Source organism: Sminthopsis crassicaudata, chromosome 2 (genome assembly GCF_048593235.1).
Source record: "Sminthopsis crassicaudata isolate SCR6 chromosome 2, ASM4859323v1, whole genome shotgun sequence".
In the NCBI taxonomy this organism is placed as follows: domain Eukaryota; kingdom Metazoa; phylum Chordata; class Mammalia; order Dasyuromorphia; family Dasyuridae; genus Sminthopsis; species Sminthopsis crassicaudata.
The window spans coordinates 129,563,616-129,581,740 of record NC_133618.1 but is presented as its reverse complement, the minus strand read 5'-3'; the positions used below and the strand labels follow the sequence as shown (position 1 = coordinate 129,581,740).

The following is an 18,125-nucleotide window of genomic DNA, read 5'->3' as shown; positions in this document are numbered from 1 at the left end:
GACTATACATATGTGTTACAAAAGTTAAATTTTTTTTGTTTCTTTTTCCAATTGGGAGAGTAGAAAAGAAAGACAATGGGTGAATGCTAAATGAAAAGAGTGAAACAAATAATAATAGTTTTTAAAGGGAAAAACAAAGAATTTCATAAACTCATTTACTTTGAGGTTCAGATGATTGGTAAGGATTGAAATAGTAATTTTTGTGGAATATTTTTTGTATTTTTTGAAGAATAAAAAAGATGATTTCGTTTATGGCATAAGAATGTAGTCAGTTGAGAGAGAGTTTGAGGACAGAAACTTTGGAAATATATCTACATAGACCACAGTTTGTTCCAAAGGATGACCCTGCCACTATGCATCAAAACTTGAAGTCATAATATCAAGCCAAACTTTATCTTTCACATAGCAATGATTCACTGTCTCATGATACTGCAATAATAGCTATCATTTATATGGCACTTGAATTTTACAAAGTGCTGTATTTCCAAACAATTCTGTGAGGTAAGTGCTATTATTATTATTATTCTCAGGGTTTAAATTATAAGGCTGGGAGAGATTAAATTATTTGCCCATGGTCACACAACTACTAAGTGTCTGTCTGATGTGGGATTTGAATTTAAGTCTTGCCTCCCATTTCAGCCCTCTTACCCACTGGCTGTTTTGAAAAAAGAAGGTAATGAAGCTACAAGAATCCATGATGTATGGAGGCAACAAGGTGGCACAGTGAATAGAGCACTGGCCCTGCAGGCAGGTGGATCTGAATTCAAATCTAACCTCCAACACTTACTAGCTATGTGACCCTAGACAATTCACTTAACTCTGATTGCCTCAAAAAAAGAAAAGAAAAAGACAGAAAGAATCTATGACATAAGTAGTAATTTTCATGACTTTCTATGACCAAAACAAAATATGTTACTTAGTGATTTGTCTGGTGACTAAAGTTTATCCCTATTTAGCCAGAAACATATTCCATCAGAAGCCAGTAGAAAGACTAAATTAGTGGGAATTCCTTACAAATATAATGATGACAATGACAATGATGATACTGAAAATGACAACAGAATCATCTTGTCTGGAATAGCCCTGAAAATTTGGGAGGCTCCTTTAGCTAGATTATTTTTTAGGAACACAAAAATTTAATATTTAAAAGTTAGAAGGGATTTCAGCAGCCATCTGGTCAATGCACATAGGAAAGGAATATCACCACAATAATGTAATATGCAAGTGATTACCCAGCCTATTTCCAAAGAGGGAGAACCTGCCTTCATTAAAGGAAGCCTATTTCACTTTGGTATATTTCTAATTTTTTAGACATTTTCCCCTTATAACTGGATTAAATTTTCTTCTTTGAAGTTTCCACTCACTATTCTTGATTTTGCTTCTGAGGCCAAACAGAACTAGTCTCCATAGGACAGCCTCTACTGGATACCCCTTGAAGACAATGTTCCTGTTTTTTTTTTTGTCTTCTCTTCACCAGAATAAACATGCTCATTTCTTTCAACTAAACTTCATATAATGGAAAAGTATTTAGTAAAGAACCAATGCTTTCCTCTAAATACTGTAATCATCATATTCCTGAAGTTTATAGATTTTGTTAATTTGTTTAACTTTGTTAAATTTTAACTTTTGTTAATTTGTTAAACTTTGGTTAAAGAGCTAAAGTAGAATTTCATTGAAATGGGGAAAATGCCTTCTGTTCAAGGAAAATGTTTAGAGAGCATTATCAAGGTTATGAAAAGTCAAGGATTGATTATAATTTTGGAGGAAATTATTGAACTTTTAAAAACTGTGCAGGTCATATGTCCTTGTTTTTCTCTGGAAAAAGAAATGGATCCAGATGAATGGGAATTAGTAGGAAAGCAATTAGGTGAACACTACAATTCCAAACCAAACTTAATTTCCAAAGATACACTTCATACCTACAATTTAATCCAAATGGCTTTAAAAATTGTTATTCTAAAGGAAAAGAAGGAGCAAAATAGAGATGTGTCAATTAAACTAGGTGAAAAGGATGAATCAGGTAACAATGAAGTTAAGTACAATTCTGAGCAACAGGAGCATTTCCCATATCCTCCCTCAATTAACCCTTCAGGGGTGGAGGAAGAAGGAGGAAAAGAAGGAAGGAACATAGGAAGGAAGGAAGGAAGGAGGAGGGGAAGAGGCAGAAACACAAACAGAATCACCTGTGAAGCAGCCTATGACAAGATTAGAAAAAGCATTGGTTAAAGCTAAGAGAGAAGGACAGGATATAAGTGATTTTATACATGTATATCCTGTGATTAAAGATATTGACTCTGTAGGTCAAAAAAGGAGAAGATATACACCTTTAGATTTGAAAAAAATTAAAGATTTGAAAAAAGGTTGTATCCTTTATGGGGCTACATCAGCTTATGTTAAAATGTTACTAGATGGTTTGTCTTATGAAGTCCTAACCCCGAATGATTGGAAATCCATAGCAAGGGCATGTCTAGAACCTGGACAAAATTTGTTATGGCTTGCGGAGTTTCATGAATTATGTAAAATCCAAGTCAGATGCAATTTGGAAATAGGAGTTAACACGCAATTCACTTTTGAGCAATTAGCTGGTGAAGGTCAATATAGAGAGAATTCAGAACAGATTAATTATCCTATGACAGTGTATGAGCAAATTGCTAAGGCTGCAATAAAAGTTGGGGTGTCCTCCCTGGACAAAAAGATCAGGGAAAGGCTTTCACTAAAATAGAGCAAGGTCCCAATGAACCTTTTGTGGATTTTGTGGGACATTTGCAAACTATTGTCAAAAGAACTATTGGAGAAAATGCAGCTACAGAAATAATGACCAGACATCTGGCTAAGGAAAATGCCAATGAGATTTGCAAAAGATTTATATGGGGACTATACAAAGATGCTTCTTTAGAGGAGATCATAAGATGCTGTGCTACAGTAGGAACAAATGCTTTTTATACCCAGACTATGATGCACACGGAAAGACAGGGTCCTTCCTGGCAAGGGACTTCTAGAGAAATTTGTCGATGTTCCAATGTGGAAAAATTGGACATCTAAGAGCTCAGTGTAGTTATGGAGATAGAGTGAGAAAACAGGGTGGGAGAACAAGACCCCATACCCCATGTTTAAAATGCAACAGAGGACTCCATTGGGCATCAGAGTATAGAATAATTCAGGGAAATGGGATGAGGGGCCCAGGTCCAGGGCCCCAGGCAAAAAAAAGACTTGGGGCATGGTGGCAGCTGAGGTTACACCCAAAGAACCTTTAGAAGGTCAGGACTCTGATGTGATCTATCAGTGGAAAAGCAATCACATGGAAAAAAGGGATTACCTGATCAGCCAGCCAAAAAGCAATCAGATTGCAAAAATGGATTACACTTGGGGAGAATACAGGCCTTTTAAACCAACAGGGCTGTGTCCAGTGCAAACAACTCCAATGTAATTGCCAGATGATGAGAAGAGATTTAGAAAGTGGTAAATAGAAGGAAATTAGATAGGTTAACTGCCTGGGAGAGAGGGTTTGCTTGTATTTCTTCAGATGGAGAAGGAATCAGATGGGTGCCAACAAGTTGTGTTCACATTGTCCATCAAAGAGAGACAGAAAAAGAGAAAGACCTCAAAACAAAGGAGAAAATCTAAAAAACATTTGACACTGAAAGAGCATGGCTGATAAGGAGACTGTTTTTTTGTTTCTTTGTTTGTTTTTTTGTTTTTTTGAGGCTGGGGTTAAGTGACTTGCCCAGGGTCACACAGCTAGGAAGTGTTAAGTGTCTGAGACCACATTTGAACTCAGGTCCTCCTGAATTCAGGGCTGGTGCTCTATCCACTGTGCTACCTAGCTGCCCCCGATAAGGAGACTGTTAAAGAACTTTAAAACCAGCAGGAATCATTGGATTTCCTAATACAAGATGAGATCAATCGACAATGGACTTATGGACATTTATAAATTCTCAATTTATGATTATTTGATCATGTTATTTGTTACATACTTCTAGCATGTATTATGTTACTATGTTACTATGTGTTTATGTATCTATGTAATTATGTGTAATACCTCTCATATTGATGGATTTATTTTTCAAGTCATGACCACCCTGTTCTAAATCAAAAGAAAGGGAGAGATGTTCGGTTCTTACTAAGTGCTAATGAGATAATGAGATATTAGGTTCTTTCTAAGTGCTAAGTCAGTAATTAACAATTCTCTGGTTCTGCCCTTTAAGGGGAGTTTTACCCCTTCCAACTTCTGGGGAGGAGCTTACATGTTTAAGAGGAGCAAGTTCATTGTTTGAAATATTTTTTCCCAGAAGCCCCTGAGTTATTCCACGCCCATTCTCTGGGAGGATAAAAGAAGCATTGAGCAAGGGAGAGGCATCTCTACTCTAGGTCAGAGTTGGCAGCTCGCTACAGGAAGAAGAATCTGGCCAAGAGATTGTGACTTGAGACAGAAGATCTCCTCCCAGAGATCAATCAGCAGTCTCTGGAGACAACAGAACTTTACAATCATTTATAGATAGCATAGGCAAAAAGAGTCTGGGAATCATTGCTGACAATTTTGTTTCCCATAAGTGTCCATGGGAAGCAAATATAATTTCTTTCTGCCTCCATTTCTTCAGGGATAAAATGATATTTTTAATTGAATATCAGTGATTATATCAAATGTAATTACCTAGTGTCTAGCAGCTGAAGTAAAAAAAAAACAAAAACATATATTTACCCTGTAATTTCCTACTACTTCTGATGTATTTTGCTGGACCCCAATTTGGTATTTATGGAAGGGATAATACTTAGCAAACAAGAAAAGATTTTACTAATCTTTAAATGAAATTGGTAACATGAATGACGAATCTTATATGATGTTGGATCTATATTGAGAAAAAAAAATCAATAACAGAAAAACTGAAAAAACTACACAATAATTATATAGTTACAAAAGTTGATCCCCCTTCTATTTGGAGCCCTATTTCCTCATATGAAAAAGAAAAGACATTCTGTCCCAATTAGACTGAGAAAACTTCTAATATTCAATAAAAGGTTAAAACCTTCTTTTCCTTGTCCTTAATATCTGAGATGATTATGCCATGTATTCAGAGGAGAATCATTGAAAGGACTGGAGATTTGGCACTAGTATCTATGAGAAAAATGCAGTGTTATTGGTTTAGCAGAACCTAAAGTCATTTATTCTGGTGGGAGAAAATTTGACCTAGTAAGGATCTCCAAATGCAGGCAATGTAAAGTAATGGAAAAAGAACCTACGCCAGAAAAACTAGAAAAAGAACACAGCCTGCCCAAAATCCTGAAGTAGGAAGTGGTAGAATTCAAACTCAAGTCCAACAATCTTTCTTCTATATATGTTGTTACCTGTGTAACCATGAGTAGCTTACCTTATGTTGCTGGGCTTCCCAGTTTCCTTACCTATAAAATGTGTTGATTACACACCATAAAGGCTTATTATACAGAAGACTGAAAGCTCATAGTTGTGGGTGAGAGTGATGCTAATGGTAACAAAAAGGGTGAAAGATGATAAGCATAGAATTAGGGGTTGCAAAGCAGGACCTGAAAAAAAGTGGCCTTTCACTATTAGTAATAGTTTCTATTTTAGTTAAATATAATAAATATCTTTTCTATTGTGAATATTATTAAAAACTAAAAATTCATTACTAAGGGAAAACTTTTATATCTTCTAATTTAAAGTATATATAAAGAACTAATATTGATTTCTAAGGGTTTGGGTTAAAGCAGGTATACTTATCACTATGGAAAGGGGAATGAGGGCAAAGCATGTAGTGTTGAGTTATTTTATTTACAACTTGTGTCTAAATCAGGCAAATCTATTTCTTCTCTGGGCCCAAGTTTGATAAGATTATAGATTTAGGATTGATATAGACCCTAGAGACCATCTAATCTAACCAATTTTTTTTTTTTTTAATGTATGATTGTGATTTATTGTGGGAATGCAGAGAGTGAAAGTCATATGAGGAATTTGAACCCAGATTCTCTAACTCATTATCCAGAGCAATTTCTGTTGCATTTCTTTACCTGTTCAATGAGGAAGTTATACTCCATCTCATCTAAGATCTTTGCTGACTCACCATCATGACCTCTAATTACTACTTCGACTCTCCAAATTCTACACTATTGTATTGACAAATATGACAACTTTTTCTGCCATACAACAATATGGTACAGTGGACAGGACATTAATCTTCAAGTCAAGGCCTGTGTTTGAATTCTCCTCTGCTATTAATAACCTTTTTTTCCCTTTTGCTCATTGATTTAATCACACTAGACCCTATGTTCTTTGTGTGTAAAATAATCCCTAAAGAATATTAGCATTGGGGCAGCTAGGTAATGCAATGGATAGAGCACCAGCCCTGAAGTCAGGAGGACCTGAGTTCAAATGTGGTCTCAGACACTTAACACTTCCTAGCTGTGTGACCCTGGGCAAGTCACTTAACCCCAATTGCTTCAGGGAAAAAAAAAAAAAAGAAATCAAGAATATTAGCACGAAATCTATGACCCTAGATTCATGTTCAATTATTCAAAATGATCATTATTACCCTTTAAAGACAGAGCAAATAACAAACTTTGTTCCATTTCTTTTGTTTTTCACTATTTATTTTTTTATCCATATTCCAAATTTAGGGACAATTTAGTATGTAATAGATTTATAAATATTATCTATTGCCTCAAACATGCTTCCAAACATGTTATAAAAATAGAAATGTCTTTGTGTGTGCAGAGGATCTTTAGAAGTGCCCTTCAGAAATGCAGCCTTGTCTTCTAACTTTTCCAACATACACAAAGAGCTTGATTACTGCATTTCCCCCTGCCCCCAAAGCAAAGATGATATGTGAGTGGTTAAAAAAGGCAGTGAGGTACTCAGGTATCCACATGATAAATATTTATTAAAAGGGATGGAGGAAGAAAGCCAAAAAGACAAAGAACAGCCAGCTGTCACCCCAGAGATGAAGGGAATAAGGTAGCTCAATGGTAGGACAAAAGCAATTCGGCAGCAGCAGAAACACTTAGCAAGAGAGGGCTTGAGCCAAAATGCTGAATGCTGTGCCTGAGGATGTTATAACTGAATTTTCTTTATGTGTATTTCTGATTTTTTTCACCAATTACTTCATTCATGTCATCCTTCCTGCAGTTAGTTTTTCTGGAAAAAAATTAATAATTGAGCTGGTTAGCAGGGAGATGACTGGCTTCTGTCACCCAAGTGACACAGGGCTCTTTAAGGAACTAGCAGGATGCCTTGTCTGATGAACTCCCTGTGTACTTTCAGTTTCAACAGGGGTTGTCATTGGACTGGTGTGGGTCAAACAGGGTCATCCATCACACTGGGCCCTGTTATATAACAAAAAGTCCTTCCCTTAGGGAAGTGGGAGCTGAACTAAAGTAAGGCTACATGTTGCTGAATTATTTTACTCAGTGAATGTGAACAGTTTTCTTCCCTAGGGTGATTATTCTAAATAGGCCGATAACCAAGAGTACACACAGCCTTTTGGGAGACAGCTTCTTGTGACTCAGAAAAGAGGTCCAACCTCTGCAAAAAGTCATTTCTTAGTCCGGTTCCGGGGGTGAGTAACGCCTGCCATTCCAAACCAGCCATATTTTACTGCACCTCCTGACATTGTTACACAACATTTATTGAAAGCACATTTGATGGTAATGAAGTTTCTATTAACTATGATTAAATCTCATAAAGCACCTGAAGATAATTTAAGATGTGCAGAGGCAGAAAATGAAACATTCGGTTTAGTACATTAGGAAACGTAATTGATTAAATTATCTCATTTACAATAAGTGCTTTCATGAGCTACGCAGTGCACATATTTCCCCCAGTTTGTCATTACAGTTTGCTCACAGATCACATAAGATTTGACTTTACTTTTCTGTTTTAGACTTTCTAGCAAATCCATGCTGGGCCCTTCTCTGTCCTCCGAGGTGTTCATTGTACAAGATTCTGACAGATTTTTCTTGTCTGTTAAGGGTTTTAGAGGACCAAGTGTTTGGCTATTTATAGGAACAGGTTGTTTCTCAATTATCTTCATAATTGACTTTGATTTTGCATCAGTAATAATTCACAGCATCCGAAGCCAAGCCTTGCTTCCACAGAGGGGCCATGGATCGGTACTCTTAACCCACTGCAGCTTCAGAAATCTTGCTGGCTCCCTTGAGAAGTCTTTTGCAGTCACATTGTTTCTGTGCATATTTTATTTTTAGAAAATCACAAATTAAAATAGTTTAAATGCCTCTATTTCAATATCTAGCAATTAAACATGATGTTTAGGAGTGAGAACCCCAAGCAGAAGCTAATTCAAGCAGTCCCCAAGGACTAGGAATAGTTACTGTGGGGTTTGGAGCTAGAAGTACAGATGTAACCAAATTAGAATGGCACAGGACATACAAACTAAGCATGAAATTATTTTAAAAAACAAAACAAACACATCCCCTAAGTAACTCTCATGTTGGCTTCTGCACGGATGCTCATGATGTTTAATGTGCACTACACCTGCACCAGCAGATGGCATCTACACAGTGCCCAGCAGGAGGTGAGCTGTCCCTTGTTCTGATATTTGAACAGGATGTATATAAGCCTGGTTACAGGGTCAAATCCTGGCTCTTCTCACACACAGAGGAAGGCACAAAACAGATAACCTTCAGAGAGAGGCGGAGAACAGTAACAACCTTATTGCAACAATTTAAAACTAAATTTATACATCTGTGACTTCAGGAAGTCAATTTCATTTTCCAGACCTCAGTTTCCTCCCCTATAAAACAATAGGGTTAGTCTAATTGAATATTAAAGCCTTTTCTAGTTCTAAATTGACCACCCTTTGTAAGTGGCCACCAAAATTAAGTTTCCTCAAGGGAAGTATTTGATAATATCTGTTGTCTAGGATGTGCTCCCCAAGGAATATCTGAAGAAATACTATAATGGAAAGAGCACTGGACTTTAAGACAGGAGATCTGGGCTTATTCCCAGTTGTGACACTTATTATCTGAGTGACATTGAGCCAGTTAATTGTGTTTTCTGGGACTCAGTTTCCTAATTAGTTAAATGAAAGGCTTGGAAGAAATATTAAATAATTTTATCTTTCTATAAAAGTAAAGTTATACTTGGCTAATATCAAGCAATATAGTAAAGCAAAAAAAAAAAAAAAAAAAAGTTTTTACTATACTGCTTTCACCTAACCATTTACCTCTACTACCAGCATTCTTCTTATCTCTCCTGGGGTTATACCTCCACTTCACCCCAAAGTATATCTCTTATATCTGTAGAACCACACATCAGTTTTTGGGAGGAATATTGTTGATATAAATTGATAAGGTGATATTTATATCTTTTCAAAGCTCTTTTGAAGACTGAAAATAATTAGAAGTTCAAAGAAGCAAAAATCTTTAATGTTGGGATTTTAGCCCACGGAAGAAGATGTTACTGGGCAATTTATGTGTTTTCTCTGTTCTTTTAATTATATCATATAGATAGGATCCAGTCTTGTGAAGGTCCTTATTATGTCTAGTTCCACCTAAAGTCAAAGTCTACACCAGTCCAAGATACAGTGCTATTTCTATTACTCTTCTTTGAGTTTAACTTAATTGTATGCAAACAATGGATATTATTTTCCTATTATATTGCTAATAATAATACTGGAAACAACAATGATTATATCTATTAATATGTTTAATGTTTTAAAATTTTCCTCCTGGAATCCCTGTATAGTAAATAGTATGATAATTATCCCCATTCTGCAGATTAGCATACTGATGCTGTTAGTTGTCAAATTCCAGCTATTCCCATACCATCTTTTTCCTTCTCTCCTGATTTCCCCAATATCAATCCAGAACTTCATACTTATTTCCAGACTCATAGATAAACTTCTGCTTTATTATTTTAGGTGCCAGGCCTCCATGCCAGTTCTTGGCTATCTTTTCATCATGTTTCCAACAATTTGACTATTAACATTATCTTTCAATTCCACCCCCACCTTAACCCTGTCATAACTGTGGAGCTACTACCTAGGTTTCCTATTTCTGATATGGAAGTTTTTTTACCTGATTTAGATTAGGACCTGAGTTATGTCATGCCATACTGATCTCAATTCCAGATAAGTGTTATCTTCCTTCATTAGAATGCAAAATCTTTAAGAAGAACTTGCAGTGGTTTTGTTATCTTTGTTCTTCTCTTTTGTTTTATCTTTAAATCTCTAGGTTAAATGTTCTTTCTAACTAGATAAGTTACTTACCATTGGTAACATAGCTATTGTCTGAGCGAGGATTCAAATTCAAGACTTTTGATTCCAAAACTACTATTCTTGTTCACTCCATGATCTTACTCTTTTCTTCCTCCAGCAAACTTAGGACTTGGTTCACTGCCAGCACTTTTTTGTCTGAATCCAGCTTCCCTACTACTCCAGTAGAAGATTTTTCTTTTTTAGGTGTTTTTTAGGATTTTATTCTTAAACACCAAAAAATACAAAGGACTAGATTAGAAAGTAGGCAAATAACAATTAAGGAAAATTTGTAGATTCGTAAAAGTCTCATCAATTAAGTCAGCTCCTCTATATACACATATATGCTCATGGGCGCGCGCACATACACACACACACACACACACACACACACACACACACACACACACAAGAATTAACTCAATCTTTTGTCTCCCATTTCTCCTTTGTCTTAAAACCTAGTTCTGAAATGTAGGCCCATTCCAATGTTTAACGAATGGTAGCTTACACTTCAAGTTCTAGCTAATGTTGTTTTAATTTGGAAAATTTTATAAATATCTCAGGACATAAGGAATCTATTTTCCTAATTCTTGAACAGATACAAAAGGCATCTTTCTTCTCTCTCAACCTAACCTTGCAGAGAAAGTTTTTATATGTTTTTGTTATGTCAGGATAATACAGTAATCTTCCTCATCCTAGACTTTTTTCCTTTGATACCTTTGGGAGTCCTGTTCTCTCTCTTTCCTTCTCTCTACTGATGAGAAAGCCTATATCAAAACTGGCCTCCAAAGATTTGTGTTCTGTTTCTGGACTTCAGCCTGTTAAAAATGCATTTATTTCCTTTCTCAACCATAGATCCCTGTGTTCTGACTCATGAAGACCTCTACTCTTACTTTAGTCCATGTTTGAAGCATAGTCCCTAGATGTATTTCAATAGCTAACTTCATGATGATGTCATTTCCTTCACTTAATTGCCTTAACTTAAGATCAATCCTTTCATTTTACTCTCTGATTTTCATGTGGTTTGATGACACCTAGCTAGGACTTTGTGATTCCTTCTCCTTGTCTCAGTGCTCCCTACTATGTTCCCGGTACTGAATATCTTCAAAATGAAATTTCTTCCTGTTCAAATCCTGTGGTCTTTGATAAATTTCCTCTGAGTCTCACCCCTAGTACACTGTGACTTGAGCCAATAAAAGTGGACACCTGCTCTTAAACCAGCTGAATGTCCAGCCCCCTCTTTTCTGTCAAATTGCTGAACTCATGCTCTCTTCTCCAGGGAAATCAGTGACAAAAATCTAATTATATAATGATAGCATTTTTGTAAAATCAGTGAATGATTTCATGAGGTTAACTTTCAATGATACCATCATAACTCTCCTCACCTCTATTAGAAAGCAAGTCTGTGAATTAGGGTCTCCCACAACATCTCTAGAATTGTTAGAGTGCAGTCTTTTCTCCTGCTACAGTGGGAGCTCCTTCTATCCATTTATCATGGATGCACTGGGAAGCTAGACTTCAGCCACATCTTCTGGGACTCTTCCTCCTTTCCTACTTTATCTCAAGGAATGAAAGTCTTGTGATTAGTCAGTTCTAGGACACTGTTTTTATAAAATCCATCACCAAATATTTGTTAATTTCAGAGCTACCAAGTCAGAGATACAAGCAGTAAGAATCCCACATGGCATCTGACAAGAAATAAATTTTGAAGTAGCTAGAAGCAGGGAGAAGGATTTACTTTTATCATTGGGGGATGGGGTGGGGAGAGAGAGAGGAGAGTATCTTTATTTTCAATTTAAAATCACCAATAGGCAAGAGCAAATCACATAGGGCCCTATGCCTTTCATACAACCTTCAATTTTTGCTCAGCTCCTAAGCAAATAACAACAGTGAGGCAGCAAATATAAGAATAAATTATATTCACAAGAAGAAAAACAACTTACTTTGGGGTTTTATTTCATGAAGAGGTTTTTTATCTAAAGGAAAGAAAGAGAGAAAGAAAGTTGCACTTAATAAATTTACATGGAGCAGATATATTTCCTATATCACTTCTGTCTAACGCTATAAATGAAACATTTTCTCCTTGTTTGCAGAAAATGTGAATTATGTTGTTCATGGTTTTCTTTTTCTTATCTTAAATTGTTTTCATTTTTTTTCACCTCCAAATTTTTTTCCTTGGAGATTCATTTGCTTACCCCACTCCCATTCCCCAACCCTAACTTTACCCTGAGGAATTCTTGGGGTTTCTCTGTTATATTTTTGAAATTTTGCCAGTTTGCTACTAGCAGTAGGCTTGCTGATTTTTATATGCATTCAGATAGCTATCTGCTCAGGTAAAGGATATCATTTCACTCTATATGATGATATAAGTAAATAGCAAAGAATAAATATTTAAAGGAATCCTGCAGTGGTCTGTAATAATCACTGAGGAAAAAAATAAATGAACTACTTCAAAATCACGTGTACATATAAATAGTTGGAGCAAACAGGTGTGCATATATTTGAATTTTGGTTTTGATTTTATTTAGTTTTAAAGAAATTTTCCTCTCTATCTCATATTCCCAATATCTATTACATATATATGTATGTATATGTATATACATATTTATATATATATATATATGTGTGTGTGTGTGTGTGTGTGTGTGTGTGTGTGTGTGTGTATGCATATGTATATATTGTCTATCTCAGTAGGAAATGGTATCATTTCATGACCACTTCTGAATATAATGCTTAATCTAGGTGTTAGGTTGAAATAAAGGTCATTTGAAAAGACAGCTAATTGGTAAAGTGGATAGCATGCTAGATAGAATACTAAGGCTAAAGTCAGGAAGACTTCTCTTCCTGTGTTCAAATTTAGCCTCAGATACTTACTAGTAATGTGACTCTAGGCAAGTCACTTAACCCTGTTTGCCTCAGTTTCCTCATCTGTAAAATATGCTAGAGAAGGAAATAGCAAACTATTCCAGCCAGTGTCTTTGTCAAGAAAATCCCAATTAGGGTTACAAAGAGTCAGACATGACTAAAATGACTGAACAACAATTTATAGCTGTCATGTGATATTACACTTAGGACATGCTAACTAGAGCAGAGGCTAACTTCAATTCTCAATCTCTGTACCCCATCTCCAAATCATTTTAAAGTTTTTAAAAGCAAGAAAGAACTATTTAAATCTCATACTATTCAATAAATATCAGTTAACCACCTTCCATGTTGAAAAGTAGTAAAATATAGAACAGTGGATAAACAATCTCAGAAACAGGAAGCTCAAAGTTCAATTCTAGACTCTGATTCATATTTGCTATGTAACTCTGGAAGTGTAACATAACTTTCTGGTATCTAGAGATGCTCACCTTTTGGGGTATGAGCTTCCCCTCAGAGGAATTCTCTATGCGAATGAAATTACAGTGTAGTCCTTGTCCTCCTATGAACAAAGTGCTGGGAGACATGGGAGTAGAGGGAGGTATAGCTCCTACCTTTAGTGAGGTTACAATTTAATATAATTGACTATCCCAGCAGATTAATGTTAAATGGAGAAACACCATTCAACTTTTTCTTAAAGAAACATTAATGACAATAATAGCTTGCTGCCCTCTGAATTTTTCCCTAGTTGCTAAGCCTTATCATAATAATTATTTCTTCCTATACACCCATTGCTAACGAACGGACCATCTCTTCATAATTCTCTTACTATGTCTACTTGTTTCATTGTGCTCTTGTCCTTCCATTCTAGGTTTCTTTAACACACAGTTTTGTCCATCTTTTGACATTCATGTAAATCTGGCTTTCTCTTGAAGACCATACAATCCAGGTCATCCTTTCCACCATAAGTTCTCTTACTCATTATAATTTAATGTTCTCAGACTTACAAGGCTCAAAGGAGATTAGAACCAGCTAGTGAATGTTAGAAGAAGGAAAACTTCTGCTCAAAATAAAGAAAACAACAACAACAAAATAAAGAAAACAACAATAGCAATCTACAACTGTCTAAAAAATACAATGAATTGTGATATGAGACAGTAAGTTCATCATAAACTGGGGATATTTGAAAAAGTGGGTACTTTTGAAAAGGATACTTAATTGTAGTAGAAAGTTCCATCTCTGCCAACCTATGAATATACCTATTCTTTGTGGTGATCTGTCTCATGGTTTATATTTGAAATTAGCACAATCAGATCAGAGAGGCAATTGTCAAATTTTTAAACATTTATTTACACCTCAAAAATCTGAAAAAGCCAAAAATCAGAGTTTGATTTACTATTTTATTAATTGTCTAGATGTAAGAAAGTGATGGAAAAAATTTCAACAATGCTAATTAAACTTTTAAAGTGTGCCATACACGCACACACACACAAAACACATATTCACACACATATTTTATATATGTATGTATGTATGTATGTATGTATTTTTTTTCCTGAAGAGGCAGATGTTAAATATTTACTAGCATCCCCTTATCTGTAAGGCACTTTAAAGATCATCTCCCCCAATCCTTTAATGTATAAAATAAGAAAATGATTTGGTTGACTCATCAAAGGTCATACAAAAGGTGAATGATACAGGCATTATTTCAACCTAGGTTTTCTGACAGCAAATCCAGTGCTCTTGCTATTTACCTTGCTTCTTCTTCTTCTTCTTTTTTTTTTTCAGTGATTTCTTTTCCCTTAGGCCCTCTGATGTTAGACTATCAAGGTAGAGTTTTCTCCTAACTTCAAAGAGCTCCACAATTGTACAGGGACCTTGAAAGGTCACCTTAGGTAGCTACCTCCTTCCCTTTGCCTGAAGATAAGCCTCATAGGACAAGACCCTGTCATTTTAGATTAAGTTTTATAAAAAACCAAGCATGGCCCTGGACACATGTGGGAGTTTCATAAATTTTGTTTGACTGAATGACTGCTTTTAGAGAGATATGAACATTTATCTTTTAAGATTTCTAGGGGAGAAGATCCTATTTGATAATCCATTGCCACCCTAAATAATTCCTTTGTTGGGAAGGCCTTCCATACATTCAAAATATACTTATGTTTGTTGTTCCCTGTTATTTTCCCCTTATATAGTCTCCTTTATATGACAGTCCTAAGTAAAATCTGATGTTGTAAGTCACAGAATCTACCTGGGGAGATAGCTCCCTCCAAGAATTGAGCAGTTCTGATTGTCACCATTCCACAAATATCTTTTTTCCTCTTCTTTTTGACATAGTCAATGTAGACATTTGTTTTGCTTGAATATACATGTAACTGTAACAGTGGTTCTGTTTTTTAATTTTTTTTAATTTTGTTTTTTAATTGTGGGTTGAGGAGAGGGAAGAAGAGTTTCAACGAATAAAAAAATTAAATGGAATTTAAAATAAGTTCATTAGAAAAATAAGAATATCACATGCAAGGCAATGCACAAAACACTGGAAATATAAAGATGCCTTCAGATGAGCTTGTTCTTTAATGGACAAGAGACAGAGAAAACAGATATATAGAGAGATAAAAAGTGAGAGACAGAGAATTGATATATATGCAAGCAAAGATTTATAAAGTAAAAGACGATAGAGAAAAGGAGAGACTTAGGCAAAATGCTGTAAGGACTTAGAGAAGAATAAGATCACTTTCAACCAGAATTGGTGAGGGAAGACTTCATAGAAGTGACATCTGACTTGGACCTTAAGACAAAGAAGGAAATTGAATATATGAAGTTAAAGACAAGGAGGGTAATTTCTTCTTACCATGAAGCAAAGGCATGGACATGAGAAAGAGCAGGAAATCAGTTGCAGAAGAAAGTTCAATGACTGATAAAACTATATAAAGGGGAATAATATGAGACAAGATTATATAGAGGGTATGAAAACATATTTTGGAGGATCCTGAATACCAGCTTCCAATCAGTAATTCATTGTCAGTTGAAATGATAATAGTGAGCCACTGAAATTTTATTTTATTTTTATTTTCACTTATTTATTTATTTTAGGGCAGTAAATAAGTCAATATTTATTAAGTACTTGGTATGTGCCAGCCAATGTGTTAAGCACTGAGGAGATAAAGAAAAGTAAAAGGTAGTTCCTGCCTAATAATAGTTCCTGATTTATTGGAGAAGACTATATTCAAACAACCATATGCAAACAAGCTATATATGGAATAAGTAAGAAATAATCAACAGAGGGCAATGAAGCTAGCAGCAAATTAAGATTTCTCAGGCAGCAATGAAAAAGATATGCAAACTAGCTACAAGAAGACAATTGACTGTTAGGTAAATTGAGGTCTTGAACTAGAGTAGTTATAGTGAGTTATAGTGAGTATAGTCCAGTGAGAATACAGGCCCTAAGTTCTGGATGAACAACTAATGACTTAGAGATGGAATAATAGGTAAAGACTATTTTCATGCAGGTTCACTTTTCTATTAACTACACAAGGGTCCAAACATTTATTAGTTATATTCATAGAAATAGTGGTAGGGCTATTAGCTACAGCAGTAGCAATAGGGATGAGGGAACTGATAGCCTAATTCCAGAAGGCACTATGGAAAATACAATAACATCCAAAAATATAATTGATGATATTGTAATGTGAAGGAGATGGTTTGCTTCTGATGTGGATGTCATTGCTGAATATGAATAAAGTCAGACTGCTGATTTAGGATTAAGGGAGGCCATCCCATACCAGTCTCTAGAAATAAGATTGTGGGGACCAGTTGAGCACAAGGCATAGTGTCTATACAGATGATCCTACTATCTTGGATGTCAAGGAAGTAGCTCTGCATTTCCATTTTCTTTATTTGAAATGCTTACTTGTATCTTTATGTATAATAGATAATCATAGGTTATTTGTTTTGTTTTGTTTGTTTTTTCTTCTTTGCTTTTTCTTCTTTTGCTATTTACTTTTTCTGGATACTATTAAAAGATGACTTGAAGGAATTCTATCTGGAAAGAGCTAAAAAAAAATAATTTAGTAGAAAGAGACCGATTTAAAAATTGGATTTTTAAAATAAAGAATACTCTCTCTGATAATATAATAGATAATTAGTTATGTAATTTCTCAGAGCACAGGAGCATGAAAAGTGTTTCTCTATTAGAACATAAGTTCCTTGAGGGTAAGGACTGTCTTTTGCCTCTTTTTTTTTTATCCCAAATACTTTAATACAATTTTTGGCATATATTAGGTACTTAAGAAATGTTTACTGATTAAGGAAAGTTGGGTGACTTTTATAAGTCACCCCAAGGACACACCAAGGGTAAAAATGGAAGTAGATAAACAAATAAAAAAAAAAGATCTTTAAATGAGTATTAACAAAAACCAAAACCATACTTTTCATCATAGAAAAAAATAGAGACATTATATTTTAAATATAATATTACAGTTTCTGATGTGCTTATAGAGAAGGTGGAAATAACACTAAAGATAGAGAACAGAAAGGGAAAAACAGCTGGATTGAATGGCATTTACATAGCAGTGATGTTTAATGAAATTGGCATCAATGCACAGATGTTGAGAAATCAATGAAAAGGGTATCTGAAGTAGAAAAAGATATAAAAATCATGAGGAAAAAAAATACAGACTTCATTAAAGCCAGAAAAGTCTAATATCTACCAATCTTGATGCCTTCTTTGTCATCTGTATAATTTTTAAAATCACCATTATCTTCATGTTCATTGGTGGAATCCATGTTGAAGGCTTTAATAGGGGTGTTTCAAGATATAGTAAATGTCTTTTCCTTCATGAAATTGACTGACATATGTAAAAGACATAAATAAGCCCCCACAGTAACAAAAATTTGATGACTACAAAAAATTAGTTTTAATTTGACAGAATGAAACACCATCTTAAAGACTCTTTTATCACAAGATGTCTCCCATGGAGAAATCAGAATTAAGTTAAAACTATTTGAAAAAACGTAGCAACAAAAATAAAACTCTGATCATCA

The 18,125-nt window shown here is 35.1% G+C and overlaps 1 protein-coding gene across 8 annotated transcripts in view; it reads right to left on the bottom strand.

The window, feature by feature from the left end:
- UNC5D (unc-5 netrin receptor D) overlaps positions 1-18,125 on the bottom strand; it is a 770,467-nt gene that overhangs the window by 110,692 nt on the left and 641,650 nt on the right. For 4 of the 8 annotated variants that reach the window (XM_074287224.1, XM_074287226.1, XM_074287228.1 and 1 more), the window contains one exon: positions 12,164-12,196. The exons of the other annotated variants lie outside the window; for them this stretch is intronic. In XM_074287224.1, the coding sequence (XP_074143325.1) occupies positions 12,164-12,196 (33 nt within the window). The remainder of the gene's footprint in view (positions 1-12,163; positions 12,197-18,125) is intronic. 8 annotated transcript variants of the gene reach the window in all.